Raw genomic sequence first — 22825 nt, 5'->3', positions numbered from 1 at the left:
TTGTGCAAACTGGTATATTTTAGACGTTCAGTAGCCCCTTGAACAGTCCCCTGGTGCTGAGATCATGGGTCACTAATTAATGGGATGAGCTTCCTCAGCTGAGATAAGACTCAGTAACTCTTCAATGGCGTCCTGTTCATGGACACTGAGATTCTGTTCTTTGGCCAGACTGAAGGCTCTCGTGGCATATTCTCGTGCCTGGAATAGAATCACAGTTACAAAAAGAAATTGTCATAGGAAAGCTTTACATGGGGAAGCCCCATCTCTGCTCAACCCAGAAACACAGGAAAGGACCCCTCCACTTCTCACACCAGCCACTGAGCTCTTGTTGGAAATTTGGGACCACCCCCCAGGTCCTTACAGCTAGCCACACATGTGCCGGCTGGGGCATGGGGGACCAGAAAAACCCACCTGGCTTGACAAACGAAGTAAAAATTAGTACACCTTCTTAGCAAAGTGAGACCTCTGTAGGGTCTTCATCGGGACCCTCTGAAGCAACTCTGGGAGACCATGTGATAAGGGCCATCCTGGGGCCATCCTGGGGGCATGTGGTCCAGAGTTTTCACTGGGACGGAGGTCTCACAGGATATCCTGGGACAGCCTCTGGGCTGGTTCTTCTTTCCCTCCTTCCTTCACCCTCTCTTCCTTCCTTCCTTCCAATAAATATTTGTTTATTTGTTTTATTTAAAGATTTTATTCACTTATTTGACAGAAAGAGAGAGCACACAAGCAGGGGGAGCAGCACTCCCCACAAGGAGCAGGGAGCCCGATGCAGGACTCGGTCTCAGGATCCCAGGGTCATGACTCGAGCTGGAGTCAGACGCTTAACTGACTGGGCCACCCAGGCACCTCCTAATAAATATTTATTACATGGCTACTATGTTCCGGGTACTGTGATCACAGGTCGAAATTCCCGCCCTCGTGGAACTTCCGACACAGTGTGGGAAGAAGCAATAAACAATACAAGCAAGTAAAACACCATCGTATCTTCAATAGGGATACATGTTAAATACAAAAATAAAGTAGAAAAGGGGGCTGGGAAGCACCAGTGGCGTTAGTGGGGTTTTGTAACTTTCAATGCGGGCCCAGGGAAAGCTTCGAGGAAAAGACAGCTGAGTAAAGACCTAAAGGAAGTGAGGTGTCAACCTTGATATGTCCCTATTCTCTAAGGACCTCTTGTAGATTGAACATCTTTCACACATGCCTTGGGGTGAGGACTTCCTTGAGTTCATGTGGAAAAGTGAACCCTGAACTGGAGGAAACAGGTTTTGTCCAGTATAAGCTTTGAAAGTCAATGGAAATGTTTCCCTGTTCCCTAAGCACTCTTACCCCATCCCAGATGGTACCCTGGTCTTCGCTATAACACTCAATTATAACCCGCGGGCTGTGAACTCCTCTAGGTCTTGGCATACAGTAGGTGCTTAGTAAAGTTTGCTGAAGACAGGGAGAGAGGGAGGGAGGGAGGGGGAAAGGGAATCCTAGATTTTCCATGACACTCACACAGAAAGGCCTCCTCCAGCCAGGCCTCCCTCTCTGTCTCTCTCTTTGCCTGCTTTTCTTTTTCTTTGAAGCGCTATTCACTATCTGAAATTATATTATGCATTGTCCCTTGTTTCTTGTGACTTCCCCTCCTCCAAAAGAAATTGGGCAAACAATTCTGTGTGCCTCAGTTTCCTTATCTGTAAAGTGGGAATAATACAATACCTACTTCAGGAAGTTGGCCTGACAATTACATAAGATAGTGCATGGGAAGTACTTAGGCTAGTGATGGGCATGTCCCTAGGAAAGAAGACAATGCAGTTTCCATGACGCAGGTGGGATTCAACAAATGAGAAACATCTCGAGTATCCAGGCTGCTTTAAAATGACAGCTTACTCAGAGGGCAAAAGCCCATGCAACTGGGCAAAACAGAGCCAAATTCAACTAGAGGAATTTCTACCTCCATTTTCGACAGGATGCTTTTCTGGGAACACTTGCCTTTGAAGAATTCATCATCAGGTAGTAAAGCATGAACAGGGTTTTTAGAACAAAGACCGTTTTTTGGGGGGCTGTGTCAGATGTAGATTCTCGAATGTTCCAGATTGAAGTCAGGATCTGAATGGCTTCTGCTTCCTGGGCTTCATCTGCAATGGAAAAGAAGGAAGTTGGAATGAAGAAGCAGGCCTTGGGGGGCTGTGGAGTCTCCTCTGAAGGATGAGCATGTAACTGACAAAGCACAGCAGGTTCCTCACCACGTGTGAGTAGGAAGCCCGGCAGTTCCAGCAGCTCTACAAAACCTGCTCACCCCCACAGGTCTCAGGGTTGCTACGGTTTGTCTCTTTTAGAGTCCCAAACTCTTGATTTCTTAGGCCTCCAATGCAGGAAGCTGTCACAGCGGGATTCTTTGGGTCTCACTCAGCTTCAGCTGGAGAGCAAGAGCCCCCAGGACTGGGGCAGCCAGTGACTTAATCCTCTCCCAAACCCAAGGGTGCTTGAGCATCTGGGCCTTTCTGCTTCACCCCCCCCCAAGTGAGTCCACTTATTCTTCCTCTGAGCATCTTCAGGTCCTACTCTCATGATCCTTTATTGACTTATGAGTTATTTGGGGCAGGTGCTTATAAGCACTCTTTAGATACTATGCTTAGAGAAGAAGACAGAAAGGACATATACCATAATGCTAAGGTTGGCTGGCTGCCTTTGGATGTCTATGATTTCCAAGTTTTCTGCTTTAACACATACAACTTTAAAACATTTATTTATTTATTTGAGAGAGTGAGCACAAGCGACGGCAGGAGAAGCAGGCTGCCCATCAAGCAGGGAGCCCGAGGCGGGGCTTGATCCCAGGACCCTGGGGTCATGACCTGAGCCGAAGGCAGATGCTTAACTGACTGAGCCACCCAGGTGCCTCTAACATAAGCCACTTTTATAATGAGAGAAAACTCAACAAATTTGTTCATTTTTTAAAATCTTAGCTCAAAACCTCTCCTGCAAGAAGTCTTCCCTCTTCAACACCATCCAACTGTACTCATCTCTTCCTTCTGGGACTCAGCTTATAATATAATGGTAGGAATTTCCTTTTATTTCACCTAGGTTCCATTCCATCAACCATACTGCATGTGTCTTTTGAGCAGATACTAGGTCCTCTGTCCCTTTTTACTAGCTCAGAGGGAATGATGCTGTGCGGCACCCATCCTTTGCTGAGCCTGGGGACACAGACAGGGATGACACCCAGCTCCGCCACTGAGAAGCTCACTGTCCAGTAAAGGAAGAGGAGAAGGCACCAGAACAAATGAGTAGTGTGACTTCTCCAGAGAGTTTACGCTGGCTTATGTGCCTTGGAGGGATAACACATCAGAAGTAGAGGTGTGGCAGAAATCACGGGGTCTCTGGTGGGTCTTTCTCTCTCCACATCTGTCCCCCCCCAGAAAGGCTGTGTGTGGTGCCAGGGATCTGAATTTTTCCCAACACTGGTGGAATCTCTTTGACTCCTCCCGTCTCTGTGGCCTCATCAGCAAAATACAGAAGATGGCACGGATGTGCTCCACGACAGGGACAGTGGCTCTTCCTCATGGGGACAATGCCTGTGGATTAGGAAGGATGAAGTCACTGCTCTGCTTTCCAGGGAGAGCTGCCACTTACCCAGGCCAGTGTCGGTCTCAAATCGTTTGCCCAGTAAGTCTATCTGCTGGATGCGAACCCGTGAGAGCACTTGGTAGCGATCGTTCAAGTATTTACTCCAGATCTCAGAGACCTGTTGGGAGAGCAGGCCAGATCTGAGCCTAGACTATTTTGCTTGTGGAGATACAGGAAGAAAGGAAAGTGGAATATATCATGTATCAGACTGTGTGATCTTGGGCAAGTCATTTCATCTCTCTGAGCCTCAAGTTTCTCATGAATGGTCTGACACCAGTCGTAACTTAGAAGGCCAAAGTACCAAGGCTCTGTTCCCATATTCCCCAGCTCACCTTGGTGTACAAGGTGTCTGCCAGATCCAACTTTTTAAGGCCATAGAAGATATTAGCCAGGTGGAAGTAGCCCCCTGAGGTCCTAATGTCCTCTGTTCCAAATGCACAACTGGCAAAATAAATCTATAGAGAAGGAAGAAGAGGCACTTTAGTTCTCCTGGGAAGTCATACATCTGATAAAGAACTTGTACACCTAGACTTTGTAATGAACTTTTACAACAGCCCAATTAAAACTAAAAAAATGGGCAAAGGCTCTGAATTGACATGTCTTCAGAAAGACCAATGGCTAATAACACATGAAGTGAGGCTTAACATTATTAGTCATTAAAGAAATACAAAATAAAATCACAATGAGATACCACTTCACACCCACCACGATGGCTCAAAGAGGCAGAAAACAAGTGTGGGCGAGGACGGGGAGGAAACAGAGCCCTCACACAGCGCTGGGGAGACTAGAAAATGATACAGCCTCTGTGAAAAGCAGTTTGGCAGTTCTCAAAAATCAGAAAGTTAAATGGTGAGTTACCATATGACCCAGCAGTTCCATTCTTAGACTACACCCAAGAGAAATGAAGGCATGTGTCCACACAAAGACTCAGACACAAATGTTTAGAGCAGCGGTATTAATAACACCCAAACAGTGGGGACATCCCCAGTGTTCATCAAGTGATAAATGGCTACACAAATTGTGTATTTCCAGATGATAAATACTACGCAGCAATAGAAGGAATGAAGCGTTGATAGGACAACAGACGAGTCTCAAAGTAATTACGCGAAGTGAGAGAAATCAAATGGAAAGACCACATGTCATTCTGTTTACATTAAATGTCCAGAAAAGGAAAATATATAGAGACAAAGTGGTTGCCTGGGGTGAAGGGGGGTGGTCAGAATGAGAAATGAACTGCAGAGGGGTTGTGAGGGGCTTCGGGGGTGATGAGAATGAGAGTGTTCTAGAACTGGGTTGTGCTGATGGTTGCCCAACTCTGTGAGTCTTCTCCGAATCATTCATTTGTACACTTAGAGTGAGTGAATTTTATCGTATGTATCCATTAGGAAATGATTTTTTTTTTAAAGTTAGCCTGAAGAATCTGAGCTTGATCCATTTCTTAACTGTGTGGCCTAACCCAAGACAGAATCTGCATCTCTGCTTAATTTATTATAAGTGAGAGTGCAGAGAAAACACAAATGAAGACGTGTATTAGTCAGTCTTCTAGGTGGAAATAGATGGCACCCTCAAAGCACTTAAAGCACTTCCAGATGACGGTTTAATGAAAGGATTATTTCAAGAGACATACAGAGGTTAAGGAACCAAAAAGAGCTAGTGAAACACCAGGTCTATCAACAGAAGAGACGATTACTGTCCCGACTCCTGAAAAAGGAAGGGAGAAATCGGGTCACCAGAGCCCCACAAGAGCGAGAGCTATGGGAGAAAGCCACCTGCCAGGAGCTGTGGCTATGGAGGAATACTGCCCCTGCCAGAACTGGGATGGAGCAGAAAGGCAGCAGAGAGAGTAGATTCCCAACCTCTATCTCTTCCCAACAACTACTCCCCTGCCATGCCTCTCACTCTCTAAATCCAACAGAAGCCAGAAGGCAATGGGTTCTGGGTTGTGTAGTCCATAGAGGTCAGACTCCCAGGGCACAGCAGAGGAGTGAATGGATTTGGGGTAAAGGGATATGGAGACTAACCAGCACAAGAATGTTTCCAGTGGATTTATGGACATTGTGCAGTGGAGGCAACCCGGGGGAGGGCTGCCCAGTGGAGAGGCTAAACAGAGAACCAGCTGGTGCTAAGACTGAATTCTGACCCTAACCTCATCCAGATTTCAGGCTCAGGAACTTTTCTCTCTGGTCATATTGTCCACCACTGAAATCCTTATAGAAACCTCCATTAAATTTTGGAGGAACTGCTCCATCATCACCTTCATCATCATCTTATCTAACGTTTGTACATAGTTTTACAGTTTATAAAGAACGTTCATATACAAACAGCTGGTTTAAATTGAACAACCACACTCTGACATAGAAACATTGATATTATGTGTAAAACTGATAGCAAATTTCTGCATATACAGTGCTCTATTATTAGTCTCTTCAATGACCCAATGAGACATACGCTATTGAATGATTTCTGTCTATGCTTGATGAAAGAGGTAAAATAATTTGTCCAACAGTATGTTCAAGAGTAGAAGTAAAGCCCTTCTCTTAACAACTGTGCTCTTCTACCTTTATTGTACTCAGAACAATCGACCTTGGAGAAGTGACGTGACCTGGCCAAGGATGCACAGCCAGGAAGTGGAAAGGTTAGAACTCAGGTTGTTAGAACTGTGCTCTTGGGACTACCTCAGCAGTCAGCTGTCAACAGAAAGTTTTAGAGAAATGCTCAAATAGAAAAACAAACAGGGGCACCTGGGTGGCTTAGTCGGTTAAGCGTCGGCCTTAGGCTCAGGTCATGATCCCGGAGTCCCAGGATCGAGCCCCTCCTGGTGCTCCCTGCTCAGCGGGGAGTCTGCTTCCCCTCTCCCTCCGCCCCTCTCCCCAGACTCATGCTCTTTCTCTCTCTCTCTCAAATCAATAAATAAAATCTTAAAAAAAAAAAAAAGTTCAAAACTAAGCATAGCTGTTCCCAGAAACATTCAGATGTTATAATTTAGCTTGTTTACATCATTGGCCAGATGATAACGGGCTTCTTCATAGTTTTCTTTAGCTATATAGAGAAGTCCCAGGTTCCGATGCAGTAAAGAGTGGGTGGCAGAACAACATTCAGTTGATTTGAGGACTGTCCACTGGGCTTGGGATAGATACTCCTCAGCTTGGACAATGTGGCCCAGACCTGCCCAAAAGAAGTAAAGAAGGTTACAATTCATATTCCGGCCAGAGGACACAGGATGAAATGTGAGTCAGCACCCATTCACTCCCTTGTTCACTGACTCAAACATTTATTGACACACAAGAACCTCGCCATGACAGCCAAAAAATAGAAACAACCTAAATGCTCATCAGCTGATTAGTAGATACACAAAATGTGGTCGATCCATACCCATGAGTGGAATATTACGAGGCACAGAAAGGAATGAAATACAGACATATAGAACAACAGGGTAAACCTTGAAGACATTTCATGAAAAGGAAGAAGCCAGGCACAAATGGTCACATATTGTACAATTCCATTGATAGGAAATCCGTAGAGAGAAAATAACGGCCCTGGGACTGTGGGGAGGAAGAATGGAGTGTGAATACTAATATGGGTATGGGGGGCCATTCGGGGGTAAATAAATGTTCAGTAATTAGATGTAGTGATGGTTACACAATCTTGTGAATATACTAAAACCACAAGATTGTACTTTAAAAAAAAAAAAAAAGATTTTATTTATTTATTTGACAGACAGAGATCACAAGCAGGCAGAGAGGCAGGCAGAGAGAGAGGAGGAAGCAGGCTCCCCGCTGAGCAGAGAGCCTGATGTGAGGCTCGATCCCAGGACCCTGGGATCATGACCTGAGCTGAAGGTTGAGGCTTTAACCCACTGAACCACCCAGATGCCCCAAGATTATACTTTTTAAAAGAGTGGATTTTATGTATGTGAACTGTATCTCAGTTAAAAGTACATGTATCACTTATACTTAATATCTTTTATGTGCCAGGCCTTGTGTTGAGAGATGAGGATTCCAAGATGAATCAAAGGCATTGCCCTTATAGCTGGGTTTAGGGAATGCATGGGTGAAAATATATTTATAACATAGCAGACGTGCAGTAATAGTAGCATCATAAGGTTTCGAGGTGGTAGAGAGTAGGAGGTGTTTAATTCTATGGATGGGCTGGAGAGGGGCAATGGAATGGGGTGAGGTGAGGCCAGTGCTATGGACTGAATGTTGTAGCCCCCAAAACACATACTTGAAGCCCTGATCCCCAAAGTGATGGTATTTGGATGTGGGGTGTAATTTGGTCATGAGAGTGGATTCATGAGCTGTAGTGATGGTTATACAATGAATGGGATTAGTGCTATAGAAGAAGAGATACAAGAGGGGTGACCCCTCTCTCTGCCATATGAGGATAAGTGCGAAAGTGGCTGTCTCCAAGTCCAGAAGGGGGCCCTCACCAGACACCGAATCTGCTGATACCTTGATCTTAGACTTTCAGGCTCCAGAACCGTGAGAAATAACCGTTTCTTGTTTAAGCCCCCAGTCTGTGGTATTCATTATAGCAGCTGAACTGAGACCAGAAAATCTGAGCTGAATTTTGTGGGTTTTTTTTTTTTAAGATTTTATTTATTTATTGGACAGAGAGAGATCACAGGAGGCAGAGAGGCAGACAGAGAGAGAGAGGGTGGGAAGCCGGCTCCCTGATGAGCAGAGAGCCCGATGCAGGGTTCGATTCCAGGACCCTGGGATCATGACCTGAGCCAAAGGCAGACGCTTAACCCACTGAACCACCCAGGTGCCCCTGAGCTGAGTTTTGAGGATGAATAGAAGTTTTCCCGACAGATAAGGGAGGGCGGGCATGCGGGCAGAGGTAACACAGATGCAGAACCATGGAGATATGCAAGAGCGGGCTGTGTTTGGAGAACCACGATGCTGAAGCACAAAGTGTGAGGGGTCAAGTGGCAGGAAACGAGGCTGAAGAGGTAGTCCGGGGACAGGTGACAGAAGGCTGGAGGGCTTAGTGAGTTGTGCCAAGGAGCGGGATGCATGTGGGTAAGAACTGGAGGATTTTCAGGAAGGGGGAGGGAATTGGATTTCGATTTAGAAGGATCCCCAGGATCCCCATGGCTCAGTTGGAGGTATGAGAGGGGAGGACGTAGAGTGAAAGACTTGCTAGAGGACTTTTGAAAGAGTTCAGGCAAGGACTGGTAAGAGCCTGAACTAAGGCAGTGAGTGAAGATGGGGCCGATACAGAAGAGACATTTAGGGGCTAGAATGGACAACACATGGTTCCCAAGTAAAAGGCACCTTTATTTCTAATATTCAAATACTGCTGACACTTAAAACTGTTGTTTGGTTGTAAAGATGCATAACAGTTTCCTGCCTCCCTGCTTGCCTCCTTGGGAGGCTGTAAGAGCTGGACAGGTCGCTACTCCGCCAGCCTTCTGCATCGCAGGAGGTATGCTCTGGGTGCGAGGTATTTCCTGTGGGGGGTGCCAGGAAAGGTCAGGAGAGGAGGACACAGAGCCCTCATAAGTCAATCTTGGTTCTGCGTGTCCTCCCTCCCAGGCCTGGCTCACATGCAGACATCACTTACCCGAGCTGCAATCACAGGTCACGGAATTAAAGGAGGAGAGCTGAAGAAGCAATCGAAGGGAGGAAAGAAGCAAGTTCCCATGACTGAGGTTCCAACTAAAATGGGAAAATACTAGATTAGAAGCAAGAGGCGGAGGCCGAGGATCCTGGCTCATGCGACCATGACAAGTCACATCTTCCATCTGGATTTTCTATATAATATAAGAGCTTCGGACCGAGCAAATGACTCTCAGCAAAGGTTATGTAGGTGGGGAGAAAACTGGCAGGGGGCGCCGACATGTAGTGGAAACGTCTCACCTTCATCGTGCATTTCCCCTTCAAGAAGGCATGCCAAAGAAGGAAGGCCCCAAGGCCAAGCTGAACCAGCAACTGCACAAGCATCCCAAAGGAACAGACATACTTGGGAGAAAAAAAACCTTGAGGCCCTAAAGCCAGAGAGTGGGTATAGTGAGGCAGGAGGAATGTGCTGCTCCCAGCAGGCCGGAACTTAGACTGGTCAGTGAGTGGGTAAGTTTAGGTGTGACTTTCCTACACAGCTTGCCTGGACAGGTGTAGGGATGGAGTGGGGGGACTAGGTATACAAAGTTGCCAAAGGAAGGGAGACTGTCCTAAAGGGTCCCGTTACTGGCGTTAGCGTATGGAAGAGAAAGAGAAAGGATAGCCAGTTAAGGAGTAAGGGCTCTTGTCTGCAGGGCGAGACAACAGGCCTACCCTGGGCTAGCCGCTGATCTGAGAGACGTGAAGGCGGAAGATTTCAGAAGGCTTGATGAGGAAAGCAAAGGAGCACAGCACAAAGCAGTCAGAGATAATTATCTAATTATCCGTGAGGCTGGGAGGCACCCAGGGGAAGGAGGGGGAATTCGCATTTGCTGAGGGCCCGCTGTTTGCTGTAGGCACACTATGCTAGGCCATTTGCGTCTGTGATCTAAGTCTGCCAACAACCCTGTGAGATGAATATCTGAGGAGGAATGTACAGAGGAGGAAACTTCATTCATTTGTCCAACCACGCATTCCTCTAATTTAGAATCTCTACCACTTCGCTAGATGCATACTAGTGAGCAAAACAGACTTGATCTCTGACCACAAGGAGCATATAATAAAGGGAAATAAATACAATAATACTGAGCCTGGGTGGCTCAGTCAGTTAAGCCTCTGCCCTAAGCTCAGGCTATGATCCCAGGGTCCTGGCATCGAGTCCCACATCGGGCTTCTTGCTCCGTGGGGAGCCTGCTTCCTCCCTCTCCCACTGACTGCTGCTCCCCCTGCTTGTGCTCTCTTTCTGTCAAATAAATAAATAAAAGCTTAAAAAAATAAACAAAGAAAAATAAAGTGCAAGGAAGGAAAGGAACAGAATACAGTCATCCAAAAAAGCAGGAAGAAACCTACTTTGATTGGATGATTAGAGAACACCTCTCTGAGAAGGGGATATTTAAGTAGATACCTGATGATTGGAAAGAAGCCAGCTATACATAACAGAGGAAAAAGCATTCCAGGCAGAAGGAAGAGCACTTAGTAAGAAGAGTTTGATAGTAAGAAGAGTTTGTCACCCAACCAGTAAAGAAAGGGCTGGAGGGGTCCCTGGGTGGCTCAGTTGGCGAAGCATCTGACCTTTGATTTCAGCTCAGGTCATGATCTCAGGATTGTGAGATAGAGCCTTCTGGTGGGCTCTGCGCTCAGTAGGAAGTCCACTCGGAGATTATCTCTCTCGGCCTCTCCCCGCACTTGTGGGTGTGCTTTGGTGCGTGCACTCATGCTCTCTCTCTAAACTAAGTAAATAAGTTAAAAAAAAAAAAAAAGAGTTGGAATTTGAACCCAGATTCCCTGGTTCCAAAATCCTGACTGGAGTGGGGGAAGATGAGTAAGGCGGCTCTTTTATGTTTGTTTGTTTAAAGATTTTATTTATTTACTTAATTGACACAGAGACAGCGAGAGAGGGAACATAAGCAGGGGGAGTGGGAGAGGGAGAAGCAGGCTTCCCACTGAGCAGGGAGCCCCGGGTAGGGCTCGATTCCAGGACCCTGAGATCATGACCTGAGCCAAAGGCAGATGTTGAATGACTGAGCCACGAGTAAGGCAGTTCTTTGAAGTGTTACTGAAAATAGCATCTCTAGTTGATTAAAATTCCAAAGTTTTACCAAAAAAGAGAGAGAGAGAGAGAGAAGAGAGGAAAGGAAGGGAAAAGAAGGGAAGGGAAAGAGGGGAAAAAAAAGAAAAGAAGAGAAGAGAAAGGAAAAGAAAAAGAAAAAAAAGGAAAGAAAAAAGAAAAGAAAAGAAAAGGCTAAATACCTCTTATTTTTTTCCACTCCAGTCTGCAGGAATCTCTTAGATGAGGAAGAGCCATGTGCACAACGAATGTGATTTATTTAGACTTTCAAAAAGGTTGGCAAGGTTCTCAATGACTGGGGGAGGTATAATGAGAACTTCATTTAGACGGGGCTTTCCAGCTTGCAAAGCACTCTCATGTTCATTACACACAAACTCATTTAATCCTCAAAACAATTCTGTGAAGGGGACTCAGATTCACCAAATGCTTTCACAGTGCCCACCAGATGTCAGGTTTTATGAGAAGAGTTTCTGAGCACCTCCTCTGTGCTAAGAGCTATTCTGGGTGTGAAGTCACTCTGATGAGTAAGAACAGGGACAGTTCCAGCTCTCCCTGAGCTTATAGTCTAGTGGGAAAGAGAGACTTTAATTAAGGAATCTCATTCGTGGATGTAGAATAATGAGTAGTCGTATTTTGGGTTTTTAAAAAGATTTTATTTAATTTTAGAGAGAGCTCACGTGCAAGATAAGGGAGGGGCAGAGGGCGTTGGAGTGGGGAAGAATTTCAAGCTGATTCCCTGCTGAGTGCAGAGCCTGATGTAGGGCTCAGTCTCATGACCTCTAGATCATGACCTGAACCGAAACTAAGAGTTGGATGCCTAACCGACTGAGCCACCCAGGTGCCTCTGGATATAGAATTATTATTGAAATAAGCGCCCACAAGAGAGAAAGAGGTTTTTAAGGGGGGGTACTTAAAAAGAAACCTGGTCCAGTCTGGGGGCTTGAGAGGCTTCCAGACAAGGGGGTGGTAATTCTTGAGCTAAGGTCTGAAGGATGAATAGGAGTTATTTAGGTGGAGGGGGGTGGAGGAGAAGTGGGGAGCGTGGCTCAAGAAGAGCCTTCCAGAACAGGAAGAGAGAAGGCCAGTGTAACCAGAAGGGAGAGAAGATGTAAGATGAGGTGACAAGACTCTTGAAGGCCGGACCAAGCTGCACCCCATTGGCTGCTTAGGGAATCTGGTTTTTCTTTGGTAGAGGGATTTGACCCACATTTTGTGTAGAGGCCAGACTGGAAGGAGGCCAAAGAGGCGAAGAGTCCAGTTAACAGGCAATAATCCAGATAAGAATGATAAGACTCAGGCCAGGGTGAACTTTTCCAAAATCCCACAGCTAGTCAGTGTCAGAAATACATAGAACCTAGGCTGTATTTCCTTGCCCGGTGCTCTTCCTAGTAGTTTTGGTGGAGGGCAGTCTGAAACAGGGGGCCAGACTGAAGTGGGGTGAGGGCGGCATTCTTGCGGTTATGTGGCCTGGTATGGGAGAGTCAGAGCCCAAGCCAGTGAGGAGGGGATCCATGCAGAAGAGGCAGCCCTGAATGAGGAGTCAGAGCTCATGGAAAGAGAGAAGGGCATCTGCAAGGGGAAAAAGTAGGCTCGGGGATGGGAGATTGGTTCATAGGGGAACTGATGAAACATATAAATACATTAATGAAAAAGGAAGCCAGCATGCTCACCGTCAGAGAACTACAGCTATAGAACGGGAGGAAATCAGACCGAACCCTGTGGTGGTGTTGGACTGAATTTAGAAGTACTGGTATGTCATATCTCTGTCTGTATAGAGAGAGATTAAGTGAAGATGAATTTAGATGTAATGTGTGTATACATTATTACATTTATACAAATTCCCTCTGTCCCCCAAGAAGGTACAGGAGCAACCTGACCCTAATACATATGTCTAGTGCACAACTCTTGCTTTCTGAATTCCATTTCTCACTTTAAAAAAAAAAAAAAATCAAGGCTCCTTGGAGGTATGTTCCAGAAGGCAGGCAGGTGATCGAAGAACAATGGGGATGTGTCAAGGAAACACGGAAGCCAGTCTGAATGGGCTGCTACTTGCCAAATGCAGGAATAGCCTAAGCATTAAATTAAAGATAGTAACAGATTATTGATCCATTGACTAGACTAGGGAACCAAGAGTTCATACTGATATAAATGCATAAATGAATATACTGAAAATCTGATGGAATGGCATACTCACAGTTTCAGACTTCCCTGCCCATAAAATACTTATTAGTTGAAAAAGGAGAAAAGGTAAACAAAGAAGAAGCCTGGCAGATATCACCTTAATAAACTAACTTAACTGGGTGCCATCAGGAATGGGACAAACTGAAAACATGTGCCAGCTTGCAGGATGGGGTGCGAACAACACAGACAGAGCCTGTCTTCTGACACTCTTGCCAAAGGGACATCGCTTGAGTCCAGCCATGAGGAGACTCAGAGAAACCCAGATTGAGGGACGTTTTATAGAACACTTGGCCTTTAATCTTATAAGTGTCAGAGTCATACAGGTTAAGGAGCGATTGAGAAACTATTCCAGAATGAAGGAGACGAAAAACACACGGCAACAAAATGAAAAGCGTGATTTTGAACTGTAACCTTCTGTTCTCAAGGTGTGATTGGGACGACTGGCAACGCGTGAATGGGGTTGGCTTAGTAGATGATGGAAGACCATAGTAGATGATGGTTGTACAGTGGATACATGGAGAATGTCTAGGAAATGCATCAGGCAAGCAACTTACTCTCACGTAGCTCAAGAGGTTCTGTGTACTGCATTTCCAAAGTTTTGCTTTTTAAAAGTTTGCTTTTTAAAAAATAGAGTGGCTATGAAGATGGAAAAAGTGGTTGGAAAGTAACTAAGATGCTGCAGGTCTCAAAAATGTTAATTCCCCTCCAAGATGTTAACTCTCTTCTTGTAGCAACCGCCATGTGGGATGGAGCTCTGCCGAGTCTGCGTTCCCACTCTCATCCACGGCATGAGAAATACAGTTCTTTTTCCCTCTCCCTCCACAGGAGCAGGTTTCTATAATCCCGTTTGAACCATGTGAGCCTGACACAAAGGTAAAGGTAAACAGTCAACACAACTCTCTCTTCTAGGAATTTAACACTGGAAATCAGATACTAATTATTTCTTCTACCTTCCTTGAACCTGGAGAACATGAAAATTCCATGGAAATTCAGCTACATCTGATATTTTAGGGTAGCTGTCTTCCGTGGTGGGCATAGGGCAGAAAAACCTGGTCTACAGAGAGGGTAAATAAAGCAGATGCAGAGATAGAAGCTGGGACAAGACGCAAGGACCGAGAGAGAGAGAGAGAGAGACTGTTACACCATTCTGGTTCTAAGACCTCCTGAAGCCTCCATCCCCCTGGAACACTCCAGTGTCCTAATAAATGTCCTCCTTTTCCTTAGGTCAGCTAGAGTGGAGTTCGGTCAGTAGTAGCCAAAAGTTGACATCTGCTGCCCCAACTTGTGCCAAACTTTACGGCAACACTGCTCTTTTATAAAAGGCTATCTTGGAGCCACTACCAAGTCTGTACCCTTTGGCCACTGACTGATCCCCATAGAGTACTCCTTAAGGGACCGGGGTTGGGGTGGGGGGTCCCCAGGTCAATTCACTTACCAAGGCTTGCCTCGGCCAACAGCAGGTAAGCAGGGACAAGCTCTACGGAACTCAGGCCATGCACATTCATGCGGAAGCGAAGTGAGTGCAAAGCTGCGGGAACAGCAGCTGCATGTTTTCCTTCAAAGAGGTATTTCTGGGCTACGGTGTAGCAGAATTCAATCAAATGCTTCTGTGGAAGAAAAAACTAGACCATCTGAGACCGTGTAAAGCAAAAAGGCGCTGGTGGGCACAGGTACACTTGGGCTAGGGCCACAATCTCATGAGCTGATTAAGGGCACCTAGTTAACCTGCTTGTACTAAGGTGGACATAAGACCCCAAATAGGTGAAATAAAAAGGGAAACCTGGGTTGTGAGCTCCTCGAGGTCCAGGAATAAATGTCTTTTCACTTTGGCTCATTGATCAGCATAAATGAGAGCTCAGTATAAAGTTATTAAATAAATATTATTCTTGTGTTTGTAATAAAATTGTAGTTTAGCAAAACTATCATATCTCCAGATATTCTAAAACTTTCTGACTTTCTATTTGAGTTATAATTTTGAGAGAAACTTCTCTTTCTTTCTGGAATTATCTTGCTTTCCAAGTATCAGAAAGAATGTCGACTCTGCATTGCTTCAAAGCCTTTCTCAAAAAAACAAAAAAAAAATTTTAAAAAGATTTTATTTATTTATTTGACAGAGAGAGATCACAAGAAGGCAAAGAGGCAGGTGTGGGTGGCTGGCGGGGGGCGGGGAAGCAGGCTCCATGCTAAGCAGAGAGCCAGATGTGGGGCTTGATCCTAGGACCCTGAGATCATGACCTGAGTTGAAGGCAGAGAGGCTTTAACCCACTGAGCTACCCAGGCGCCCATAATAGAAGTTTTTAAATCTCCTTTACGAATTCATCAGTGTATTCATACACCATTTTTTTTTTTTTTTTTTACCTCCTACGCTCTTATCAACATACTTGTCATATATGGACGTTATGGCCGAAACTCGTATGTGGAAGCCCTCATACTTCAACCCTTATTACCTGAGAATGTGAATTTGGAGAGGGAGACTTACAGAGGTGATTAAGTTAAAATGAGACCATTAGGATGGCCCCTGATCCAATTTGGAAGAAATTCAGACACCAGGGATGCACCTGTCCTCAGGAAACCAAACCTGCTGACACCTACCCTTGACCTTGGACTTCGACATTCCTGTCCTTTAAGCCATTGTGTGGAGTAACGCCATTTGTTACAGCAGCCCTCGGAACTTAATACAGTAGGTATTCAGTAACTACGTGGAGAACAACTGACTGAGGACATAAAGGCATAAAACCAAGTCTCTGTCCTCAAAGAGGTTCTGGTTTGGTGATCCCGATGAGGGACACCCTTTGTCTGGGGCAGACCCTGAGCTCAGCCTGTCCCAGCCCTACAGGACCCACCTGCCGCTGCTGCAGCTGCTGGAGGCCGTGCCGCCGCTCCTCCTCTGAGTTGTAGAAGGGCATGGAAGTGCGCAGCGGAATCAGCAGCTGACATATCTTCTCATGGATGCTGTTCCAGTCTGCTCTTTGATGAACCACACCACTGACAATGAAAACACGGACTTCGTTATCTTTCCCTTTGGCCTGGCCTGAGATTCTAGCAGCCTACTGGCCTTGCCCTAAAAACTAGAAAAGGCAGGCCAACACCTAACAGGCAGGGAACCCAAAGCCCTTTCTGACTCAAATCTCTCCTTTTACATGTGGTTCTGTGGTGGTGTAACGACTAGTGGGGGTGGGAAGCCGCTGTCTCTTCAGGCACAGGTCACACTGAAGTTACAAAGGCACGTGGTGACGCTGTGGGTGATCTCCTCTTCCGCTTCGTTAATAACCTTGTTCTAAGGCCATTTTCAGACTCTCTGGCCATCACAGCTGATGGAACTGAGGGTCTTTTTCTTGGGGAAGGGAAGGGAATTTCCATTTGCTGAGACTCTAGAGATGTTCTCCAGGAACGAGTGCCGCTGTGTGGTGTGGCTCCAGAGAGCACCACTGACACTGTCTCCTCTGCTCCAGGGGGCACCCTCACAGGAACACACTAGGAATGATCCCCAATCCCAGCGGGGCAGCAGGGCAGCTTTCGCTAGTAACTACTCAACTTTTTGAGAACAAAACAAAAGCTATTCTTTCAAAGATAAGGGAGCAGAGGAGTGGAGAGCTCAAGTTGTTACTGTAAGCCTGTACTCCGGAGCCAGCTAATTTTTAGCTCTCCAGAGGGAAGCACGGTGACAGCTTGGTAGAGAGCTTTTCTGAGTTTTACATACAGATTTAGTATTTTTAAATATGTTATTGGACAGGACCTCAGTCCTACAGAGAATCCACTCCCACTCCTTAAATACCTGCCGCTATGACTGATTCCCACATCTATTACCCGATCCTGACCCTTTCTCCAATTACTTTTTTACACTTTTAAATCAATACCTAACTCAAATACCATAGAAAATTCACCATTTCAAAATATAATTTAAATTTAGTGGTTTTGAATACATTCACAAGGTTGTAAAAGCATCACCCTAACTCCAGAACAATGTCATCACTCAAAAAAGAAACTCCATTTGCTCTAGCTGGTTCTTTCTTTTCTCCACCCACTGGTGCTCAGAAGCCACAGATGTACTTTCTCTATGTATTTGCCTGTTCGGGACATTACTATTAATGGAAACAGACAACATGTGAACTTCTGTGTCTGGTTTCTTACCTTAGCATAATGTTCTCAAAGTTCCTCCCATTTTATCACATATATAAGTATTACATTCTTTTGTACGGCTGAGTAAATATTCCACTGTACGGCTGTACGTTCACCCACTCATCAGTTGGGGGGTATTTGAGTTGTTTCTATTTTTGGCTATTCTGACTAATGTCGCTATGAACATTTGTGTATAAATTTTTGTGTGAACACGCTTTCAGTTCTCTTGAGTATATACCTAAGAATGGAATTGTTGGGTCATATAGTAACTCTATGTTTAACTTTTTGAGGACTGCCAAACTGTTTTCTACAGAGGCTGTACCATTCTACAGCACAGCAGCAATACAAGAGGGGTTCACTTTTTCTGTATCTTTGCCAGCACTTGTTATTCTCGTTTTTCACTAAAGCCATTTTAGTGCGTGTGAAGTGGTTTCTCATTGTGGTTTTATTTTGTATTTCCTTAATAACTAATAACTTTCAGCACCATTTCATGTGCTTATTGGCCATTTGTATATCTTCTTTGAGAACTGTTTATTCAAATCTTCTGTCCATGTTTAAACTGGGTCTTTTTTCTTCTTATTGTTGAATTTTAAGAGTCTTTTACATATTCTAGATATAAAATCCTTATCCGGTATATGATTTGTATTTTCTCCCATTCTGTGGGATGTCTCTTCACTTTCTTGATAATGTTCTCTGATGCACAGAAGTTTTAAATTTTGGTGGAGTCCAACTAATCTATTTTCTTTGGATCCTTGTGATTTTGGTATCATAGCTAAACTGTTGCCTAATCCCAAATCACACAGATTTCCAACTATGTTCCCTTCTGAAAGTTTTGCTTTTAGCTCTTGCATTTAGCCCTTTCTATGGTGAAAGGGAGGAGTCCAAATTCATTCTTTTGCATGTGGCTATGCAGTTATCCCACCATCATCCAGAAGGGACCCTTCTTTTACCAGTTGAATGGTCTTGGTACCCTTGTTGAACATCTAGTCACCATAAATATACAAGCATATTTCTGGACTCTCAGTTCTAGTCCATTCATCTATACGTCTATCCTTATGCCACTACCACAGTCTTCATTAGTGCCTCTTTGCAGTAACACTTGAAATTGAAAAGTATCAGTACTCTAGCTTTGTTCTTTTATTTTTTAAAAAAGATTTTATCTATTTTTTTGACAGAGAGAGATCACAAGTAGGCTGAGAGGCAGGCAGAGAGAGAGGAGGAAGCAGGCTCCCCACTGAGCAGAGAGCCTGGTGTGGGTCTTGATCCCAGGACCCTGAGATCATGACCTGAGCTGAAGGCAATGGCTTAACCAACCACTGAGCCACCCAGGCGTCCCAGCTTTGTTCTTTTAAAAGACTTTTTAGCTCTTCTGTGTATTTTGTCTTTTCATTTAAATTTTAGGATCAGTGTGTCCATTTATACAAAAAAGAGTTTTCATAGGAATTGCATTGAATCAATAGATCAATTTGAAGTGTTATTATCTTACTATTAAGTCTTCTAAACTATGAATATAGAATATCTTTCCATTTATGTAGGTCTTGCCCTTCTTTGGTTAAATTTATTTTTTTTTTTGATGCTATTGTAAATGGAATGGCTTTCCTAATTTCATTTTCAGATTGTTCACTGTTAGCATGTATAAATATAACTGAGTTTTGCACATTGATCTTGAATTCTGTAACCTTGCTGAATTCATTTATTAGCTCTAATAGTTCGTTGTGCTTTTTTCACAGGTTCTTTAAGGATTTCCCTACAGAAGATCATGTCATCAGCAAAATAGAAGTACTTTTACTCCTTCTTTCCCAAGCTGGATGTCTTTTATTTCACTGTCTTGCCTAATTCCCCCAACTAGATTTTTAGAAGTATTGAATAGAAGTGATGAAAGCAAAATTCTTGTCTCATTCCTGATTTTAGGGGGGAAAACTTTGTCTTTGATCACGAATTATGTTAGTTTTGTATTACTCTCTAGGTTATTCATAGATACCTCTTACCAAGTTATGAAAGTTCCTTTCTATCCCTAATTTGTTTTTAGCACAAAGGGTACTGGAGTTTATCAAATGCTTTTTCTGTATCTATTGAGATTATTATGCGATTTTTATCTTCTGTTAAGATGAAGTCTTAAATTGGTATTAGTATGTTCAGCCAACCTTGAATTCCTGGGAGAAACGCCACTTGGTCATGAAGTATAATCCTTTTTACATGCTGTTGGATTTGGCTTGCTAGTATCTTGTTGAGGACTTTTTGCATCCATATTCATGAGGGATATTGATCTGTAGTTTTCTTTTCTTGTGATGTTTTTGTCTGGTCTGGTATAACACTGGCCTTATATAAAATGAGTTGGGGATTTTTTCTTCCTCTTCTATTTTTTTGGAAGACTTTTTGAAGGAATGGTAATAAATCTTTTTTTTTTTAAGATTTTATTTATTTATTTGACAGATAGAGATCACAAATAGGCAGGCAGAGAGAGAGGGAAGCAGGCCTCCCGCAGAGCAGAGCCCAATGTGGGGCTCCATCCCAGGACCCTGGGATCATGACCTGAGCCGAAGGCAGAGGCTTTAACCCACTGAGCCATCCAGGCACCCCGGTAATAAATCTTTTTAAAGTATTTGATAGAATTCACCACTGAAGTCATTTGGTCCTGGGCTTTTCTCTGTGGGAAGTTCTTGATTGCTAGCTACTCTTTAATATCTGAGATCTACTCAGACACTCTTTTTCTCCTGAGTCAGTTTTGTAGTTTGTGTCATATTAGGAATATATTTCATCTAGGTTTTCTAATTTGTTGGCATACAACTGTACATAGTATTCTCTTATAATCTTTTATTTCTGCAAAGTTGCTAGCAATGTCCCTACTTTCATTTCTGAATAATAGTAATTTGGGTGTTCTGTTCTTGGTCAATCTAGCTAAAGGTTTGTCAATTTTGTTAAGCTTTGGTTTTGTTGATCCTCTATTGCTTTTCTATCCTCTATTGCACTTATCTCTGCTCTAATCTTTTATATTTTCCTCCTTCCACTAGCTTTGTGTTGAGTTTGCTTTTCTTCCACTAGTTTCTTAGAGTGGAAGGCTAGGTTTGAGATCTTCCTTCTTTTATAATGTATGTGTTATAGCTAGAAATTTCCTTCCGAGTGCTGCTTTCACTGCATGCTGTATGTTTTAATATTTGTGTTTTTGTTCTCATTTCATCTCAAAAGCATTTTCGAATTTCCCTTGTAATTTCCTTTTTTGCCTACTGGTTGTTTAAAACAGTTATTTCCATGTATTCATAAATTCCTCACATTTCCTTGTTATTGATTAATGTCATTCCACTGTGGTTCCAGAACATACTTTGTATAATTTCAGTCCTTATAAATTTACTGAGACTTGCTTTACGGTCTAACACATGGTCTATCCTGGAGAATGTTCCATATGTGCTCGAGAAGAATGTATGTTCTGCTGTTGGTGGTGGTGTCTTATAGACATCTATTAGGTTTAGTTGGTTTATAGTGTTGTTGAAGCCTCGTATCGCCTTTCTAATCTGTTCATTATTGACAGTGGAAAACTGGAAAAAGTTGAGGTGTTCAACTATTATTTATTTCTCCCTTCAATCTGACAGTCATTACTTCATGCATTTTGAGATTCTGTTGCCAGATACATAAATCATGAGTTTTTGCATTTCTTTTGCCTACTGTATATTTTTACTCAAATGTGCTTAAGTTAACTGTTTGATTCCAATTATACATATTCTAAAACTGGTAACAATAACCGAGCACAGGGTCAGCAAAGTTTTTCTGTTAAGGGCCTAATACTAAATATTTTAGGCTTTGAGAACTACATGGTATCTGTTGCAAAAATTCAACTCTTTTGTTGTAGCAGAAAAGCAGTCATAGACAACATATACTTCTGTTCAAGCACTCTCTCTCCTTCCTTATTCTGGGACAACAGAAATGGAATAAAGTGTGTGCATGTATATGTGTGTGTATATATAAATATAACATATATGTATATACATATATAAGTAAATATATTTTTATAAATATAATAGCATAATAAATATATTTTACATATATATATTTTAAACAAACAAGCAGGGAAGAGGGTCAGAGAGAGACGAAGAAGCAGACTCTCTGTTGAGCAGGGAGCCTGACATGGGGCTTGATCCCAGGACCCTGACATCACGACCTGAGCTGAATTTCAGGCAGACACTTAACTGACTGAGCCACCCAGTCGTCACTGACGTATTTTTTTCATAAACTGCAGCTGCTATCACAGAAATGATAGCACTTCCATCCCGGGCTGTTCCTACTTTTTATCCTCAAATCAGTATCTACCCTTAGGAAGGCCATCCGTCCAAACTCCCAACACATTTCCTTTGTCTTCACAGCATTTTTGACTCTCTAAAATGATCTTTCCTTTTTGTGAATTTGTTTACTTATCTATCTTCCGCATGGGTATGTTAGATCTTTAAGGGGTACAGATCACCAAGTATTCCTCCAGTAACTTCGGCTGCTAGAACAATACATAGCGCACAGTAGATGGTCAACAAAACCTCAGGTAGCCAATGGGTCAATGGGAGAAGAGGCAGACAGAGAAATCTGTCCCGAAACCGCCTTGGGAGCTGCCCGGCAGAGCCGGTGCTACGGCTCAAGCAAGGCACCCAGGTGACACATTTCAGGGCCTACCAGTAGTAAGTAACCGTGCAGGCCGTGCACACCCGCTCGGCCGGGGCTTCGCACACCTCGCAGCAGAGCCGGCGCCCCTTGGGCACCGCCAGCGGGTAGATGATGTCCATCTTGCAGCCAGCAGTGTCGGTCTCCAGGACGGTTGCCCGGCGAGGACACGCTGGACGCCGGCGTCACGTGACCGCCATCGGGCTGCCTCGTTCCCAGGATTTCAAGCGCAGGGGGGAGGGGCGTGGCTCCACTGACATCTAGAGTGCATATGTGGGGTTAAACAACAACAACAAACAAACAAACCAAAACATAAAATTCCTCCCCGTAAGTCCCGAGGTTAAATGGCCGCACAGTCGGACTCCAGTGGAATCTAAGTCCTGAAAGGCCGATACGGCGGCCGATGAGAGGCAAAAATGGCCAGTTCTCTATCCGAGGAGGAAACGAACATGAGGGAAGGTGGCCCTCCAGACGCCCGCCCAGCGGACAGCTCTTCAGTCAGCTCAAGGTCACCTCTGGGAGGCCGTGGGGCAGAAACTGCGCACAACCCCACAGCAGAGGAAGCCGGCGCCGGCGCACGGCGTGAGGGGAAGCCCGCCCC

General features: G+C 44.2%; 1 protein-coding gene across 1 annotated transcript; it reads right to left on the bottom strand.

The window, feature by feature from the left end:
- ZMYND12 (zinc finger MYND-type containing 12) lies at positions 1-22795 on the bottom strand. Its single transcript, XM_032302370.1, has 8 exons — positions 22237-22795; positions 16308-16449; positions 14900-15071; positions 6608-6777; positions 3945-4067; positions 3619-3730; positions 1978-2123; positions 1-198 (listed from the first exon to the last, which is right to left on the bottom strand). Exons 1-8 carry the CDS (start codon positions 22344-22346, stop codon positions 73-75), a joined length of 1101 nt encoding a protein of 366 aa, XP_032158261.1. The 5' UTR covers positions 22347-22795; the 3' UTR covers positions 1-72.
- Between the last annotated feature and the right edge of the window lie 30 nt (positions 22796-22825).

The sequence above is a fragment of the Mustela erminea genome, chromosome 10, assembly GCF_009829155.1.
Source record: "Mustela erminea isolate mMusErm1 chromosome 10, mMusErm1.Pri, whole genome shotgun sequence".
Classification (NCBI taxonomy): Eukaryota; Metazoa; Chordata; class Mammalia; order Carnivora; family Mustelidae; genus Mustela; species Mustela erminea.
The sequence above is the reverse complement of the archived record's forward strand: the minus strand, read 5'-3'. Positions and strand labels throughout refer to the sequence as shown.